General features: G+C 48.4%; 1 protein-coding gene across 1 annotated transcript in view; it reads right to left on the bottom strand.

The window, feature by feature from the left end:
- The window catches only part of LOC137323436 (SPRY domain-containing protein 3-like), a 708978-nt gene that overhangs the window by 30818 nt on the left and 660743 nt on the right, over window positions 1-17417 (bottom strand). Inside the window, exon 10 of the mRNA XM_067986908.1 lies at window positions 16104-16258. Coding sequence (XP_067843009.1) covers window positions 16104-16258 — 155 coding nt within the window. The remainder of the gene's footprint in view (window positions 1-16103; window positions 16259-17417) is intronic.

Below are 17417 nucleotides of genomic sequence, written 5' to 3'. Positions count from 1 at the left end.
GTACAGTCAGATAACAGGGATTGGAATGTGAGGTACAGGCAGATAACTGGGATTGGAATGTGAGGTACAGGCAGATAACAGGGATCAGAATGTGAGGTACAGCCAGATAACTGGGGTTGGAATGTGAGATACATCAGATAACAGGGATTGGAATGTGAGGCACAGGCAGATAACAGGGATTGGAACGTGAGGTACAGGCAGATAACAGGGATCGGAATGTGAGGTACAGTCAGATAACAGGGATTGGAATGTGAGGTACAGGCAGATAACTGGGATTGGAATGTGAGGTACAGGCAGATAACAGGGATCGGAATGTGAGGTACAGCCAGATAACTGGGGTTGGAATGTGAGGTACAGGCAGATAACAGGGATTGGAATGTGAGGTACAGTCAGATAACAGGGATTGGAATGTGAGGTACAGGCAGATAACTGGGATTGGAATGTGAGATACAGTCAGACAACAGGAATCGGAATGTGAGGTACAGGCAGATAACAGGGATTGGAATGTGAGGTACAGGCAGATAACAGGGATCGGAATGTGAGGTACAGGCAGATAACAGGGATCGGAATGTGAGGTACAGTCAGATAACAGGGATTGGAATGTGAGGTACAGGCAGATAACAGGGGTTGGAATGTGAGGTACAGGCAGATAACTGGGATTGGAATGTGAGGTACAGGCAGATAACAGGGATCGGAATGTGAGGTACAGTCAGATAACTGGGGTTGGAATGTGAGGTACAGGCATATAACAGGGATTGGAATGTGAGGTACAGTCAGATAACAGGGATTGGAATGTGAGATACAGTCAGATAACAGGGATCAGAATGTGAGGTACTGGCAGATAACAGGGATTGGAATGTGAGGTACAGGCAGATAACAGGGATTGGAATGTGAGGTACAGTCAGATAACAGGGATTGGAATGTGAGGTACAGGCAGATATAAGGGATTGGAATGTGAGGTACAGCCAGATAACTGGGGTTGGAATGTGAGGTACAGGCAGATAACAGGGATTGGAATGTGAGGTACAGTCAGATAACAGGGATTGGAATGTGAGGTACAGGCAGATAACTGGGATTGGAATGTGAGGTACAGGCAGATAACAGGGATCGGAATGTGAGGTACAGTCAGATAACAGGGATTGGAATGTGAGCTACAGCCAGATAACTGGGGTTGGAATGTGAGGTACAGGCAGATAACAGTGATCGGAATGTGAGGTACAGTCAGATAACAGGGATTGGAATGTGAGGAACAGGCAGATAACAGGGATTGGAATGTGAGGTACAGGCAGATAACAGGGATCGGAATGTGAGGTACAGCCAGATAACTGGGGTTGGAATGTGAGGTACAGGCAGATAACAGGGATTGGAATGTGAGGTACAGGCAGATAACAGGGATTGGAATGTGAGGTACAGGCAGATAACAGGGATTGGAATGTGAGGTACAGGCAGATAACTGGGATTGGAATGTGAGGTACAGGCAGTTAACAGGGATTGGAATGTGAGGTGCAGTCAGATAACAGGGATTGGAATGTGAGGTACAGGCAGATAACTGGGATTGGAATGTGAGGTACAGGCAGATAACAGGGATCGGAATGTGAGGTACAACCAGATAACTGGGGTTGGAATGTGAGGTACAGGCAGATAACAGGGATTGGAATTTGAGGTACAGGCAGATAACAGGGATCGGAATGTGAGGTACAGGCAGATAACAGGGATTGGAATGTGAGGTACAGGCAGATAACAGGGATTGGAATGTGAGGTACAGTCAGATAACAGGGATTGGAATGTGAGGTACAGGCAGATAACTGGGATTGGAATGTGAGGTACAGGCAGATAACAGGGATCGGAATGTGAGGTACAGCCAGATAACTGGGGTTGGAGTGTGAGGTACAGGCAGATAACAGGGATTGGAATGTGAGGTACAGGCAGATAACAGGGATTGGAATGTGAGGTACAGGCAGATAACAGGGATTGGAATGTGAGGTACAGGCAGATAACAGGGATCGGAATGTGAGGTACAGGCAGATAACAGGGATTGGAATGTGAGGTACAGTCAGATAACAGGGATTGGAATGTGAGGTACAGGCAGATAACTGGGATTGGAATGTGAGGTACAGGCAGATAACAGGGATCGGAATGTGAGGTACAGCCAGATAACTGGGGTTGGAATGTGAGGTATAGGCAGATAACAGGGATTGGAATTTGAGGTACAGGCAGATAACAGGGATCGGAATGTGAGGTACAGGCAGATAACAGGGATTGGAATGTGAGGTACAGGCAGATAACAGGGATTGGAATGTGAGGTACAGTCAGATAACAGGGATTGGAATGTGAGGTACAGGCAGATAACTGGGATTGGAATGTGAGGTACAGGCAGATAACAGGGATCAGAATGTGAGGTACAGCCAGATAACTGGGGTTGGAATGTGAGATACATCAGATAACAGGGATTGGAATGTGAGGCACAGGCAGATAACAGGGATTGGAACGTGAGGTACAGGCAGATAACAGGGATTGGAATGTGAGGTACAGTCAGATAACAGGGATTGGAATGTGAGGTACAGGCAGATAACTGGGATTGGAATGTGAGGTACAGGCAGATAACAGGGATCGGAATGTGAGGTACAGTCAGATAACAGGGATTGGAATGTGAGGTACAGGCAGATAACTGGGATTGGAATGTGAGGTACAGGCAGATAACAGGGATCGGAATGTGAGGTACAGCCAGATAACTGGGGTTGGAATGTGAGGTACAGGCAGATAACAGGGATTGGAATTTGAGGTACAGGCAGATAACAGGGATCGGAATGTGAGGTACAGGCAGATAACAGGGATTGGAATGTGAGGTACAGGCAGATAACAGGGATTGGAATGTGAGGTACAGTCAGATAACAGGGATTGGAATGTGAGGTACAGGCAGATAACTGGGATTGGAATGTGAGGTACAGGCAGATAACAGGGATCAGAATGTGAGGTACAGCCAGATAACTGGGGTTGGAATGTGAGATACATCAGATAACAGGGATTGGAATGTGAGGCACAGGCAGATAACAGGGATTGGAACGTGAGGTACAGGCAGATAACAGGGATCGGAATGTGAGGTACAGTCAGATAACAGGGATTGGAATGTGAGGTACAGGCAGATAACTGGGATTGGAATGTGAGGTACAGGCAGATAACAGGGATCGGAATGTGAGGTACAGCCAGATAACTGGGGTTGGAATGTGAGGTACAGGCAGATAACAGGGATTGGAATGTGAGGTACAGTCAGATAACAGGGATTGGAATGTGAGGTACAGGCAGATAACTGGGATTGGAATGTGAGATACAGTCAGACAACAGGAATCGGAATGTGAGGTACAGGCAGATAACAGGGATTGGAATGTGAGGTACAGGCAGATAACAGGGATCGGAATGTGAGGTACAGGCAGATAACAGGGATCGGAATGTGAGGTACAGTCAGATAACAGGGATTGGAATGTGAGGTACAGGCAGATAACAGGGGTTGGAATGTGAGGTACAGGCAGATAACTGGGATTGGAATGTGAGGTACAGGCAGATAACAGGGATCGGAATGTGAGGTACAGTCAGATAACTGGGGTTGGAATGTGAGGTACAGGCATATAACAGGGATTGGAATGTGAGGTACAGTCAGATAACAGGGATTGGAATGTGAGATACAGTCAGATAACAGGGATCAGAATGTGAGGTACTGGCAGATAACAGGGATTGGAATGTGAGGTACAGGCAGATAACAGGGATTGGAATGTGAGGTACAGTCAGATAACAGGGATTGGAATGTGAGGTACAGGCAGATATAAGGGATTGGAATGTGAGGTACAGCCAGATAACTGGGGTTGGAATGTGAGGTACAGGCAGATAACAGGGATTGGAATGTGAGGTACAGTCAGATAACAGGGATTGGAATGTGAGGTACAGGCAGATAACTGGGATTGGAATGTGAGGTACAGGCAGATAACAGGGATCGGAATGTGAGGTACAGTCAGATAACAGGGATTGGAATGTGAGCTACAGCCAGATAACTGGGGTTGGAATGTGAGGTACAGGCAGATAACAGTGATCGGAATGTGAGGTACAGTCAGATAACAGGGATTGGAATGTGAGGAACAGGCAGATAACAGGGATTGGAATGTGAGGTACAGGCAGATAACAGGGATCGGAATGTGAGGTACAGCCAGATAACTGGGGTTGGAATGTGAGGTACAGGCAGATAACAGGGATTGGAATGTGAGGTACAGGCAGATAACAGGGATTGGAATGTGAGGTACAGGCAGATAACAGGGATTGGAATGTGAGGTACAGGCAGATAACTGGGATTGGAATGTGAGGTACAGGCAGTTAACAGGGATTGGAATGTGAGGTGCAGTCAGATAACAGGGATTGGAATGTGAGGTACAGGCAGATAACTGGGATTGGAATGTGAGGTACAGGCAGATAACAGGGATCGGAATGTGAGGTACAACCAGATAACTGGGGTTGGAATGTGAGGTACAGGCAGATAACAGGGATTGGAATTTGAGGTACAGGCAGATAACAGGGATCGGAATGTGAGGTACAGGCAGATAACAGGGATTGGAATGTGAGGTACAGGCAGATAACAGGGATTGGAATGTGAGGTACAGTCAGATAACAGGGATTGGAATGTGAGGTACAGGCAGATAACTGGGATTGGAATGTGAGGTACAGGCAGATAACAGGGATCGGAATGTGAGGTACAGCCAGATAACTGGGGTTGGAGTGTGAGGTACAGGCAGATAACAGGGATTGGAATGTGAGGTACAGGCAGATAACAGGGATTGGAATGTGAGGTACAGGCAGATAACAGGGATTGGAATGTGAGGTACAGGCAGATAACAGGGATCGGAATGTGAGGTACAGGCAGATAACAGGGATTGGAATGTGAGATACAGGCAGATAACTGTGGTTGGAATGTGAGGTACAGGCAGATAACAGGGATTGGAATGTGAGGTACAGGCAGATAACAGGGATTGGAATGCGAGGTACAGGCAGATAACAGGGGTTGGAATGTGAGGTACAGTCAGATAACAGGGATCGGAATGTGAGGTACAGGCAGATAACAGGGATTGGAATGTGAGGTACAGGCAGATAACTGGGGTTGGAATGTGAGGTACAGGCAGATAACAGGGATTGGAATGTGAGGTACAGGCAGATAACAGGGATCGGAATGTGAGGTCCAGACTAACTGGGATTGGAATGTGAGGTACAGGCAGATAACAGGGATTGGAATGTGAGGTACAGGCAGATAACAGGGATTGGAATGTGAGGTACAGGCAGATAACAGGGATTGGAATGTGAGGTACAGGCAGATAACAGGGATTGGAATGTGAGGTACAGGCAGATAACAGGGATTGGAATGTGAGGTACAGGCAGATAACTGGGATTGGAATGTGAGGTACAGGCAGTTAACAGGGATTGGAATGTGAGGTGCAGTCAGATAACAGGGATTGGAATGTGAGGTACAGGCAGATAACTGGGATTGGAATGTGAGGTACAGGCAGATAACAGGGATCGGAATGTGAGGTACAACCAGATAACTGGGGTTGGAATGTGAGGTACAGGCAGATAACAGGGATTGGAATTTGAGGTACAGGCAGATAACAGGGATCGGAATGTGAGGTACAGGCAGATAACAGGGATTGGAATGTGAGGTACAGGCAGATAACAGGGATTGGAATGTGAGGTACAGTCAGATAACAGGGATTGGAATGTGAGGTACAGGCAGATAACTGGGATTGGAATGTGAGGTACAGGCAGATAACAGGGATCGGAATGTGAGGTACAGCCAGATAACTGGGGTTGGAATGTGAGGTACAGGCAGATAACAGGGATTGGAATGTGAGGTACAGGCAGATAACAGGGATTGGAATGTGAGGTACAGGCAGATAACAGGGATTGGAATGTGAGGTACAGGCAGATAACAGGGATCGGAATGTGAGGTACAGGCAGATAACAGGGATTGGAATGTGAGATACAGGCAGATAACTGTGGTTGGAATGTGAGGTACAGGCAGATAACAGGGATTGGAATGTGAGGTACAGGCAGATAACAGGGATTGGAATGCGAGGTACAGGCAGATAACAGGGGTTGGAATGTGAGGTACAGTCAGATAACAGGGATCGGAATGTGAGGTACAGGCAGATAACAGGGATTGGAATGTGAGGTACAGGCAGATAACTGGGGTTGGAATGTGAGGTACAGGCAGATAACAGGGATTGGAATGTGTGGTACAGGCAGATAACAGGGATCGGAATGTGAGGTCCAGACTAACTGGGATTGGAATGTGAGGTACAGGCAGATAACAGGGATTGGAATGTGAGGTACAGGCAGATAACAGGGATTGGAATGTGAGGTACAGGCAGATAACAGGGATTGGAATGTGAGGTACAGGCAGATAACAGGGATTGGAATGTGAGGTACAGGCAGATAACAGGGATTGGAATGTGAGGTACAGGCAGATAACTGGGGTTGGAGGATGAGATACAGTCAGATAACTGACAGCAGTAAAAGAGCGGGATTTGGAGGCCTAAGAGCAGCTGAGGCGGCCGATCAGAGGAGAGGGAGTGGCACATAAAAAGACGGGAGTCGGAGCATTGAAAGGCCAATCGTGTTTAACTCACCTGATGGAGTTTTTTGATGAGGTAACAGAGAGGGTCGATGAGGGTAATGCGGTTGATGTGGTGTATATGGACTTTCAAAAGGCGTTTGATAAAGTGCCACATGATAGGCTTATCATCAAGATTGCGGCCCGTGGAATAAAGGGGGCAGTAGCAACATGGATACAGAATTGGCTAAAGGACAGGAAACAGAGAGTAGTGGTGAACGGTTGTTTTTCGGACTGGAGGGAGGTGTACAGTGGTGTTCCCCAGGGGTCAGTGCTGGGACCACTGCTTTTCTTGATATATATTAATGACTTGGACTTGGGTGTACAGGACACAATTTCAAAATTTGCAGATGACACAAAACTTGGAAGTGTAGTGAACAGTGAGGAGGATAGTGATAGACTTCAAGAGGAGATAGACAGGCTGGTGGCATGGGCGGACACGTGGCAGATGAAATTTAACACAGAAAAATGCGAAGTGATACATTTCAGTAGGAAAAACGAGGAGAGGCAATATAAACTAGAGGGCTCAATTCTAAAAGGGGTACAGGAACAGAGAGATCTGGGGGTATATGTACACAAATCGTTGAAGGTGACAGGGCAGGTTGAGAAAGTGGTCAAAAAAGCATACGGGATCCTGGGTTTTATAAATAGAGGCATAGAGTACAAAAGCAAGGAAGTCATGATGAACCTTTATAAAACACTGGTTCGGCCACAACTGGGCTATTGTGTCCAGTTCTGGGCACCGCATTATAGGAAAGATGTGAAGGCCTTAGAGAGGGTGCAGAAGAGATTTACGAGAATGATTCCAGGGATGAGGTACTTCATTTACGTGGATAGACTGGAGAAACTGGGGTTGTTCTCCTTGGAACAGAGAAGGTTGAGAGGAGATTTGATAGAGGTACGAACATAGGAACAGGAGTAGGCCATTCAGCCCCTCGTGCCTGCTCCGCCATTTGATAAGATCATGGCTGATCTGTGATCTAACTCCATATACCTGCCTTTGGCCCATATCCCTTAATACCTTTGGTTGCCAAAAAGCTATCGATCTCATATTTAAATTTAGCAATTGAGCTAGTATCAATTGCTGTTTGCGGAAGAGAGTTCCAAACTTCTACCACCCTTTGTGTGTAGAAATGTTTTCTAATCTCGCTCCTGAAAGGTCTGGCTCTAATTTTTAGACTGTGCCCCCTACTCCTAGAATCCCCAACCAGCGGAAATAGTTTCTCTCTATCCACCCTATCCGTTCCCCTTAATATCTTATAAACTTCGATCAGATCACCCCTTAACCTTCGAAACTCCAGAGAATACAACCCCAATTTGTGTAATCTCTCCTCGTAACTTAACCCCTGAAGTCCGGGTATCATTCTCGTAAACCTACGCTGCACTCCCTCCAAGGCCAATATGTCCTTCCGAAGGTGCGGTGCCCAGAACTGCTCACAGTGCTCCAGGTGCGGTCTAACCAGGGTTTTGTATAGCTGCAGCATAACTTCTGCCCCCTTGTACTCTAGTCCTCTGGATATGAAGGCCAGCATTCCATTAGCCTTCTTGATTATTTTTTGCACCTGTTCATGACACTTCAATGATCTATGTACCTGAACCCCGAAGTCCCTTTGGACAGCCACTGTTTTTAACTTTTTACCATTTAGAAAGTACCCTGTTCTATCATTTTTTGATCCAAAGTGGATGACCTCACATTTGTCTACATTGAATTCCATTTGCCACAGTTTTGCCCATTCACCTAATCTATCAATATCGCTTTGTAATTTTATGTTTTCATCTACACTGCTTACAATGCCACCAATCTTTGTGTCATCGGCAAACTTAGATATGAGACTTTCTATGCCTTCATCTAAGTCGTTAATAAATATTGTGAATAATTGAGGCTGAAGGTCAGGCTAGGGTGTGTGGCCCAACTAAGAGTTCTATATACAAATGCACGGAGTATAAGGAATAAATTAAATGAACTACAGGTTCAAATTCAAATTGGAGGGTATGACATGATAGCTATTACTGAGACATGGCTGCAGGATGGTCAGGATTGGGAACTAAATATACCGGGTTATAAGGTCTATAGGAGAGATTGGGAAAATGGAAGAGGGGGAGAGTAGCCTTAGTGATTAGAGATGAAATCACTTCAATGATAAAGGAGGATATAATGAGAGGTAAGCAGCCAACAGAGACCTTATGGATTGAATTGAGATTCCATGGGCTTCCATCTTAGCTAACAGTCTCTTATGTGGGACCTTATCAAATGCCTTCTGGAAGTCCATATAAATAACATCCATTGACATTCCCCTGTCCACTACTTTAGTCACCTCTTCAAAAAATTCAATCAGGTTTGTCAGGCACGACCTACCTTTCACAAATCCATGCTGGCTCTCTCTGATTAACTGAAAATTCTCGAGGTGTTCAGTCACCCGGTCCTTAATTATAGACTCCAGCATTTTCCCCACAACAGATGTTAGGCTAACTGGTCTATAATTCCCTGATCTCTCTCTCTCTCCTTTCTTAAAAAGCGGAGTGACATGTGCAATTTTCCAATCTGGAGGGACAGTTCCTGAATCTAGAGAACTTTGAAAGATTATAGTTAGGGCATCTGCAATGTGCTCACCTACTTCCTTTAAAACCCTGGGATGGAAACCATCTGGTCCTGGGGATTTGTCACTCTTTAGTGCTATTATTTTCTTCATTACTGTTGTTTTACTTATGTTAATTTTATCGAGTACCTGTCCCCGATTCAATATTAGTTTTCTTGGGAATTCCGGCATGCTATCCTCTTTTTCTGCTGTAAATACTGACGCAAAGTAATTGTTCAACATGTCCGACATTTCCCCATTGTCAATGATAATATCCCCACTTTCAGTTTTTAAGGGGCCAACACTGCTCCTGACCACCCTCTTTTTCCTAATGTAACTATAAAAGTTCTTCGTATTGGTTTTGATATCCCTTGCAAGTTTCTTTTCATACTCTCTTTTTGTAGCTCTTACTATCTGTTTTGTGACCCTTTGTTGATCTTTGTATCTTTCCCATTTGCCGGGATCTGTGCCATTTTTTGCCTTTTTGTATGCCCTTTCCTTATGTCTTATACTGTCCCTTACCTCTTTAGTTGTCCATGGCTGTTTTTTTGGCAAGAAGAGTTCTTGCCCCTCAGGGGTATAAACCGATTCTGTATCACGTTAAATGTTTCTTTAAACATTTCCCACTGATCATCAGTCATTTTACCCATTAACAGATTTGCCCAGTTCACTGTGGACAGTCTCTGTCTCATTCCATTGAAGTCGGCCTTGCCCAAGTCTAGAATCTTAGCAGCTGACTCACTTTTTTCCCTTTCAAACACTACATTGAACTCGATCATGTTATGATCACTATTGGACAGATGTTCACGCACAGTTAAGCTGTTAACTAAATCTGGTTCATTACTCATTACTAAATCTAGTATGGCTTGCCCCCTTGTTGCCTCTAGGACATACTGCTGTAGAAAACTATCCCAGACACACTCAAGAAATTCACTACCTTTCTGACAGTTGCTAGTCTGCTTTTCCCAATCTATGTGAAGGTTAAAGTCCCCCATTAAGACCACTATGCCTTTCTTACACACTTGTCTAATCTCTGCATTTATACAATCTAGCACTTCAGAGCTGCTGCCAGGGCTCCTATACACAACTCCCACTATAGTCTTAGATCCTTTCCTATTTCTCAATTCAATCCATAAGGTCTCTGTTGGCTGCTTACCTCTCATTATATCCTCCTTTATCATTGAAGTGATTTCATCTCTAATCACTAAGGCTACTCTCCCCCTCTTCCATTTTCCCAATCTCTCCTATAGACCTTATAACCCGGTATATTTAGTTCCCAATCCTGACCATCCTGCAGCCATGTCTCAGTAATAGCTATCATGTCATACCCTCCAATTTGAATTTGAACCTGTAGTTCATTTAATTTATTCCTTATACTCCGTGCATTTGTATATAGAACTCTTAGTTGGGCCACACACCCTAGCCTGACCTTCAGCTTTGATGCTGGGTTAATCGCCTTACACCTTCTAGTTTTCACTTTATCTGTCGTGCCTAAAGTACACTTTCTTTCTGCTGCTCTATGCTTTTCCCTTTCACTTGTTCTTGAACAACTGTTTGTACTATTTGTATTGTAAATTTCCCCTGGGTCTTCCCCTCTCTTGCTGCTCTCAACTTTACTCCCTTCTGACTCCCCGCTCAGGTTCCCATCCCCCTGCCACTCTAGTTTAAACCTTCCCCAACAGCACTAGCAAACACCCCCGCGAGGACATTGGTCCCTGTCCTGCTCGGGTGTAACCCGTCCCGCTTGTACAGGTCCCACCTTCCCCAGAACCGGTCCCAATGTCCCAGGAATCTAAATCCCTCCATCCGACACCATCCCTGCAGCCACGCATTCATCCTGTCTATTCTCCTGTTCCTATACTCACTAGCACGTGGCACTGGTAGTAATCCTGAGATCACTACCTTTGAAGTCCTGCTTTTTAATTTATCTCCTAACTCCTTAAATTGACCTTGCAGGACCTCATCCCTTTTTTTACCTATGTCGTTGGTACCGATATGGACCACGACTACTGGCTGTTCACCCTCCCCCTCCAGAATGCCCTGCAGCCGTTCCGTGACATCCTTGACCCTAGCACCAGGGAGGCAACATACCATCCTGGAGTCACGTTTGCAGCCGCAGAAACGCCTATCTGTTCCCCTTACAATTGAATCCCCTATCACTATAGCCCTGCCACTCTTCTTCCTCCCCTCCTGTGCAGCAGAGCCACCCGTGGTGCCCCGAACCTGGCTCTTGCTGCTTTCCCCTGATAAGCCATCTCCCCCAACAGTACCCAAAGCAGAATATCTGTTTGAGAGGGAGATGGTCCCAGGGGACTCCTGCTCTACCTGCCTAGTCCTTTTACTCTCCCTGGCGGTCACCCATTTCCTTTCTGCCTGCGTAATCTTTACCTGCGGTGTGACCACCTCACTGAACGTGCTATCCACGATAGTCTCAGCAAAATCATGAAGGGTCTAGACAGAGTAGATAGAGAGAAACTGTTTCCATTGGCAGAAGGGTCAAGAACCAGAGGACATGGATTTAAAGTGATTGGCAAAAGAACCAAAGGTGACATGAGGAAAAACTTTTTTTACCCAGCGAGTGGTTCGGATCTGGAATGCACTGCCCGAGGGGGTGGTGGAGGCAGATTCAATCATGGCCTTCAAAAGGGAACTGGATAAGTATTTGAAAGTAAAAAAATTGTAGGGCTATGGGGAAAGGGCGGGGGAGTGGGACTAGCTGGATTGCTCTTACAGAGAGCCGGCACGGACTCGATGGGCCAAATGGCCTCCTTCTGTGCTGTAAACTTTCTATGATTCTATGATTCTAACTGGGATCAGAGGGTGTGAGATACAGTCAGATAACTGGGATCGGAGGGTGTGAGATACGGTCAGGGTCTGAGGTCGGAGGGTGAGACACGGTCAGGGTCTGGGGTCGGAGGGTGAGATACGGTCAGGGTCTGGGATCGGAGGGTGAGATACGGTCAGGGTCTGGGATCGGAGGGTGAGATACGGTCAGGGTCTGGGGTCGGAGGGTGAGATACGGTCAGGGTCTGGGATCGGAGGGTGAGACACGGTCAGAGTCTGGGATCGGAGGGTGAGACACGGTCAGAGTCTGGGATCGGAGGGTGAGACACGGTCAGAGTCTGGGATCGGAGGGTGAGACACGGTCAGAGTCTGGGGTCGGAGGGTGAGACACGGTCAGAGTCTGGGATCGGAGGGTGAGACACGGTCAGGGTCTGGGGTCGGAGGGTGTGATACGGTCAGGGTCTGAGGTCGGAGGGTGAGACACGGTCAGAGTCTGGGGTCGGAGGGTGAGATATGGTCAGAGATATATCTTCTGTTGGCCTCACCCCAAATTCCACACACACTGATTTTTCCCATCCTTCATCCAATGGCACTGAGGCCAATTCCAGTAGCCCCAGGTGCTGCCCTGGGTGAGACTGAGGTAACCGGGTGCAGGAACCCGGGCCGTTCTTGCTCTGAGAGATACCGGGAGAGATACCGGGCGAGATCAGCAAACCAGGGGCCAGCACAGGCCAGGGAGAGTGTAGTTACAAAGCCCATCAGTGCTCATCGTCCAGGCTCAGCACTTGAAGAAAAGCCTGCAACAAACATCGCACCCATGCCCAACTCCACCCCCCCCGCCCCGCAATTCCAACCCCCTCCAAGGTCTGTGTCTCACACTGAACCAGGCCGTTCACAATTTGGTGTCCAATTTCATAGAAATTTACGGCACAGAAGGAGGCCATTCGGCCCATCGTGTCCGCGCCGGCCGGAAATGAGCCACCCGGCCTAATCCCACTTTCCAGCACTTGGTCCGTAGCCCTGTGGGTTTCGGCACTTCAGGTGCACATCCAGGTACTTTTTAAATGAGTTGAGGGTTTCTGCCTCTCCCACCCTCTCAGGCAGTGAGTTCCAGACCCCCACCACCCTCTGGGTGAAAAAATTTCTCCTCAGCTCCCCTCTAATCCTTCTACCAATTACTTTAAATCTATGCCCCCTGGTCACTGACCCCTCTGCTAAGGGAAATAGATCCTCCCTATCCACTCTATCTAGTCCCCTCATAATTTTATATACCTCAATTAAATCTCCCCTCGGCAACCAAAACAACCCCAGCCTATCCAATCTTTTCTCATAGCTAAAATTCTCCAGCCCTGGCAACATCCTCGTAAATCTCCTCTGCACCCTCTCTAGTGCAATCACATCTTTCCTGTAATGTGGTGACCAGAACTGTACACAGTACTCAAGCTGTGGCCTAACTAGTGTTTTATACAGTTCCAGCATAACCTCCCTGCTCTTATATTCTATGCCTCGGCTAATAAAGGAAAGTATCCCGTATGCCTTCTTAACCACCTTATCTACCTGTCCTGCTACCTTCAGGGATCTGTGGACATGCACTCCAAGGTCCCTCCCTTCCTCTACACCTCTCAGTATCCTCCCATTTATTGTGTATTCCCTTGCCTTGTTTGCCCTCCCCTACCTGCATTTGACCCTGAGATGAGCTTCTGACCCCATATCGTCTCCATCACCAAGACCACCTACTTCCACCTCCGGAACATCGCCCGTCTCCACCCCGGCCTCAGCTCGTCCAAAACTCTGTCGCACGTATCCTAACTCGCATCAAGTGTTTCCAGTGGCAGGAGGGTCAGTAGCCAGAGGAAACAGATTTAAAGCAAAAAAGCCGGGCGGGGGGAGAGTTGTTCTGATCTGGAATGTGCTGCCTGAAAGGGCGGTGGAAGCAGATTCAATAATAACTTTCAAAAGGGAATTGGATAAATACTTGAAGGGGAAAATTTGCAGGACTGTGGGGATAGAGCAGGGGGAGTGGGACTAACTGGGAAACTCTTTCAAAGAGCCGGCACAGGCACGATGGGCCGAATAGCCTCCTTCTGTGCTGTATCATTCTATGATTCTATGAAATCCCGTTCACCCACACCCACTGTGCTCGCTGACCTACACTGGCTCCCGGTCTGGGAACACCTCAAATTTAAAATTCTCATCCTTTTATTCATTCTCGGGATGTGGGCCTTGCTGACAAGGCCGGCCTTTATTGCCCGTCACTAGTTGCCCTGGTTTGTTACAACTGAGTGTCTTGCTAGGCCCCTTCAGAGGACAGTTAAGAGTCAACCACATTGGTGAGGGACTGGAGTCACATGTAGGCCTGGACCGGGTGTGGACGGCAGGTTTCCTTCCCTAAACATCAGTGAACCAGTTGGGTTTTTTTTTACAACAATCCGACAGCTTCATGGTCACTTTTCTCTCCATGGCCTCGCCCACACCTCACCTCCACAACCTCCTCCAGGGCGACAACTCTGCTCAACTCGCCGTTCCTCTGACTTTGCCGTCTTGCGCATCTCCCCATCCCTTCGCCCCACCATTGGCGGCTGGGCCTTCAGCTCTGGAATTCCCTCCATAAACCTCTCCCCCTCTCCACCTCTCTCTCCTCCTTTAGGACACTCCTTAAAACCTACCTCTTTGACTAAACTTTTGGTCACCTGTCCTAATATCCCCTTCTTTGGCTCACAGTCCATTTTTCTCCTTACCTCTCTCTGAAGTGCCTTGGGACTTTTTTTTCTAGGTTAAAGTTGTGCTATAAATGCGAATCGTTTATCGGTGAGGCACTGAGGGGGCTGAACTCCAAGATTCAATCTCTCCAGTACAGTACTGAGGGAGCGCCGCACTGACGGAGGGTCAGTACTGAGGGAGCGCCGCACTGTCGGAGGGTCAGTACTGAGGGAACGCTGCACTGTCGGAGGGTCAGTACTGAGGGAGCGCCGCACTGTCGGAGGGTCAGTACCGAGGGAGCGCCGCACTGACGGAGGGTCAGTACTGAGGGAGCGCCGCACTGTCGGAGGGTCAGTACTGAGGGAGCGCCGCACTGTCGGAGGGTCAGTACTGAGGGAGCGCCGCACTGTCGGAGGGTCAGTACTGAGGGAGCTCGCACTGTCGGAGGGTCAGTACTGAGGGAGCGCCGCACTGTCGGAGGGTCAGTACTGAGGGAGCTCGCACTGTCGGAGGGTCAGTACTGAGGGAGTGCTGCACTGTCGGAGGGTCAGTACTGAGGGAGGGCTGCACTGTCGGAGGGTCAGTACTGAGGGAGCGCTGCACTGTCGGAGGGTCAGTACTGAGGGAGCGCTGCACTGTCGGAGGGTCAGTACTGAGGGAGCGCTGCACTGTCGGAGGTGCTGTCTTATGGATGAAACATTAAACCAAGGACCCGTCTGCCCTCTCAGATGGATGTAAAAGACCCCATGGCACTATCTCGAAGAGGAGCAGGGGAGTTCTCCCCGGTGTCCTGGGGCCAATATTTATCCCTCAACCAACATCACTAAAAACTGATTATCTGGTCATTGTCGCATTCCTGTTTGTGGGATCTTGCTGTGCGCAAACTGGTTTCTGAATTTCCCCACATTACAACAGTGCCTACATTTCTAAAGTACTTCATTGGCTGTAAAGCGCTTCAGGACGTCGTGAGGCGGTGAAAGTCGCTGTATAAACGAGAGTCTCTTTTTCAAAGGGGCAACAATTAATAAATCCAGAAACGAGTTGAGGGTTCTATAACAAGGGGACATAGATTCAAGGTAAAAGGCGGGAGGTTTAGAGGGGATTTGAGAAAGAACTTTTTCACCCAGAGGGTGGTTGGAGTCTGGAACTCACTGCCTGAAAGGGTTGTGGAGGCAGGAACCCTCACAACATTCAAGAAGCATTTGGATGAGCACTTGAAATGCCATAGCATACAAGGCTACGGACCAAATGCTGGAATATGGGATTAGAGTAGACAGGGCTGATGGCCGGCGCGGACACGATGGGCCGAAGGGCCTCTATCCGTGCTGTATAACTCTATGACTCTATGAGTGTTTCTGGGAAGAACGGCTCACTATTGGACAGTGTTTGTTGCGACTCACCACGACTTTCTTCGACTGGTGCTGACTCTCTCCACATTCCTCCTCCTCCTCCTCCTCCTCATCGGAGTCAGTGTAGTACAATATGGCGCCCTTTAGCTGCCTTACTTTGCCTTTACATCCCTCGAGATTCTCTTTCCCATCATTGTCACACTCTCCTGCAATAAAAGGAGGTTTTAATGTTGGAGAAACCTGTTTAAGGTTGGGAGAGAATGAGCATTCTCGTCCGGTTGCTGATTGGAGGCAACCAGTATCTTGGTAGCAGGAAATACGATGTCCAGTTCCCTCTCTCTCTCCCCCTCTCCCTCTACCCCCCCTCCCCCCCCCTCCCCCCTCTCCCTCTACCCCCCCTCCCCCTCTCCCTCTACCCCCCCTCCCCCTCTCCCTCTACCCCCCCCTCCCCCCTCTCCCTCTCCCCCCTCCCCCTCCCCCCCCTCCCCCTCTCCCCCTCCCCCTCCCCCTCTCCCCCTCTCCCCCCCTCCCCCCCCCTCCCCCCCGTCCCTCTCCCCCTCCCCCTCTCCCCCCCCTCCCCCTCTACCCGCTAAGTGGGAACAGTTAGCGTAGTGGTAATGTTACTGGACTAATATTCCAGGGAACGTGAGTTGAGTTCATAATCCCACCCTGACAGAGGTCATTTGGCCCACATTCCACCATTGCTGCCTGATTGCTGCTCACAGCCAATTGAATTCGATGGTCCAGGGGCTGTCACCATGGAGAAGATTAAAGCCAGATTCGACCTTAACTATTGCCGGTGAAAGGTTACTGCTCAGGCAGCCTTTGGGGAGCGTCTTTCTGCTTTTGACAACCTCATACCCTCTTCCTTTGCGCCATTGGCTGACGCTGCCACTTCCCTTCACCCAACAGTACATTGGGAAACAACCGCCATCTTTGATTCTTGGATGAAGAGGAGTACTCGAGGGCGGAGAGGCTTTACACACCCGGTGTGAACCCCTCACACTACTGCCCCTGTAATCAGACACGGACTGTGGGTGGAGTGGGACCGATGGGAGAGTCCGTGATCCAGTAATCAGACACGGGCCGGGGATAGAGGGGGGAGAGTCCGTGATCCAGTAATCAGACACGGACTGTGGATAGAGGGGGGAGAGTCTGTGATCCAGTAATCAGACACGGGCCGGGGATAGAGGGGGGAGAGTCTGTGATCCAGTAATCAGACACGGACTGTGGATAGAGGGGGGAGAGTCTGTGATCCAGTAATCAGACACGGACCGGGGATAGAGGGGGGAGAGTCCGTGATGCAGTAATCAGACACGGACCGGGGAGAGAGGGGGGAGAGTCTGTGATCCAGTAATCAGACAC

Source organism: Heptranchias perlo, chromosome 7 (assembly GCF_035084215.1).
Source record: "Heptranchias perlo isolate sHepPer1 chromosome 7, sHepPer1.hap1, whole genome shotgun sequence".
Taxonomy (NCBI): domain Eukaryota; kingdom Metazoa; phylum Chordata; class Chondrichthyes; order Hexanchiformes; family Hexanchidae; genus Heptranchias; species Heptranchias perlo.
This window is presented reverse-complemented; position numbering and strand designations above follow the sequence as displayed.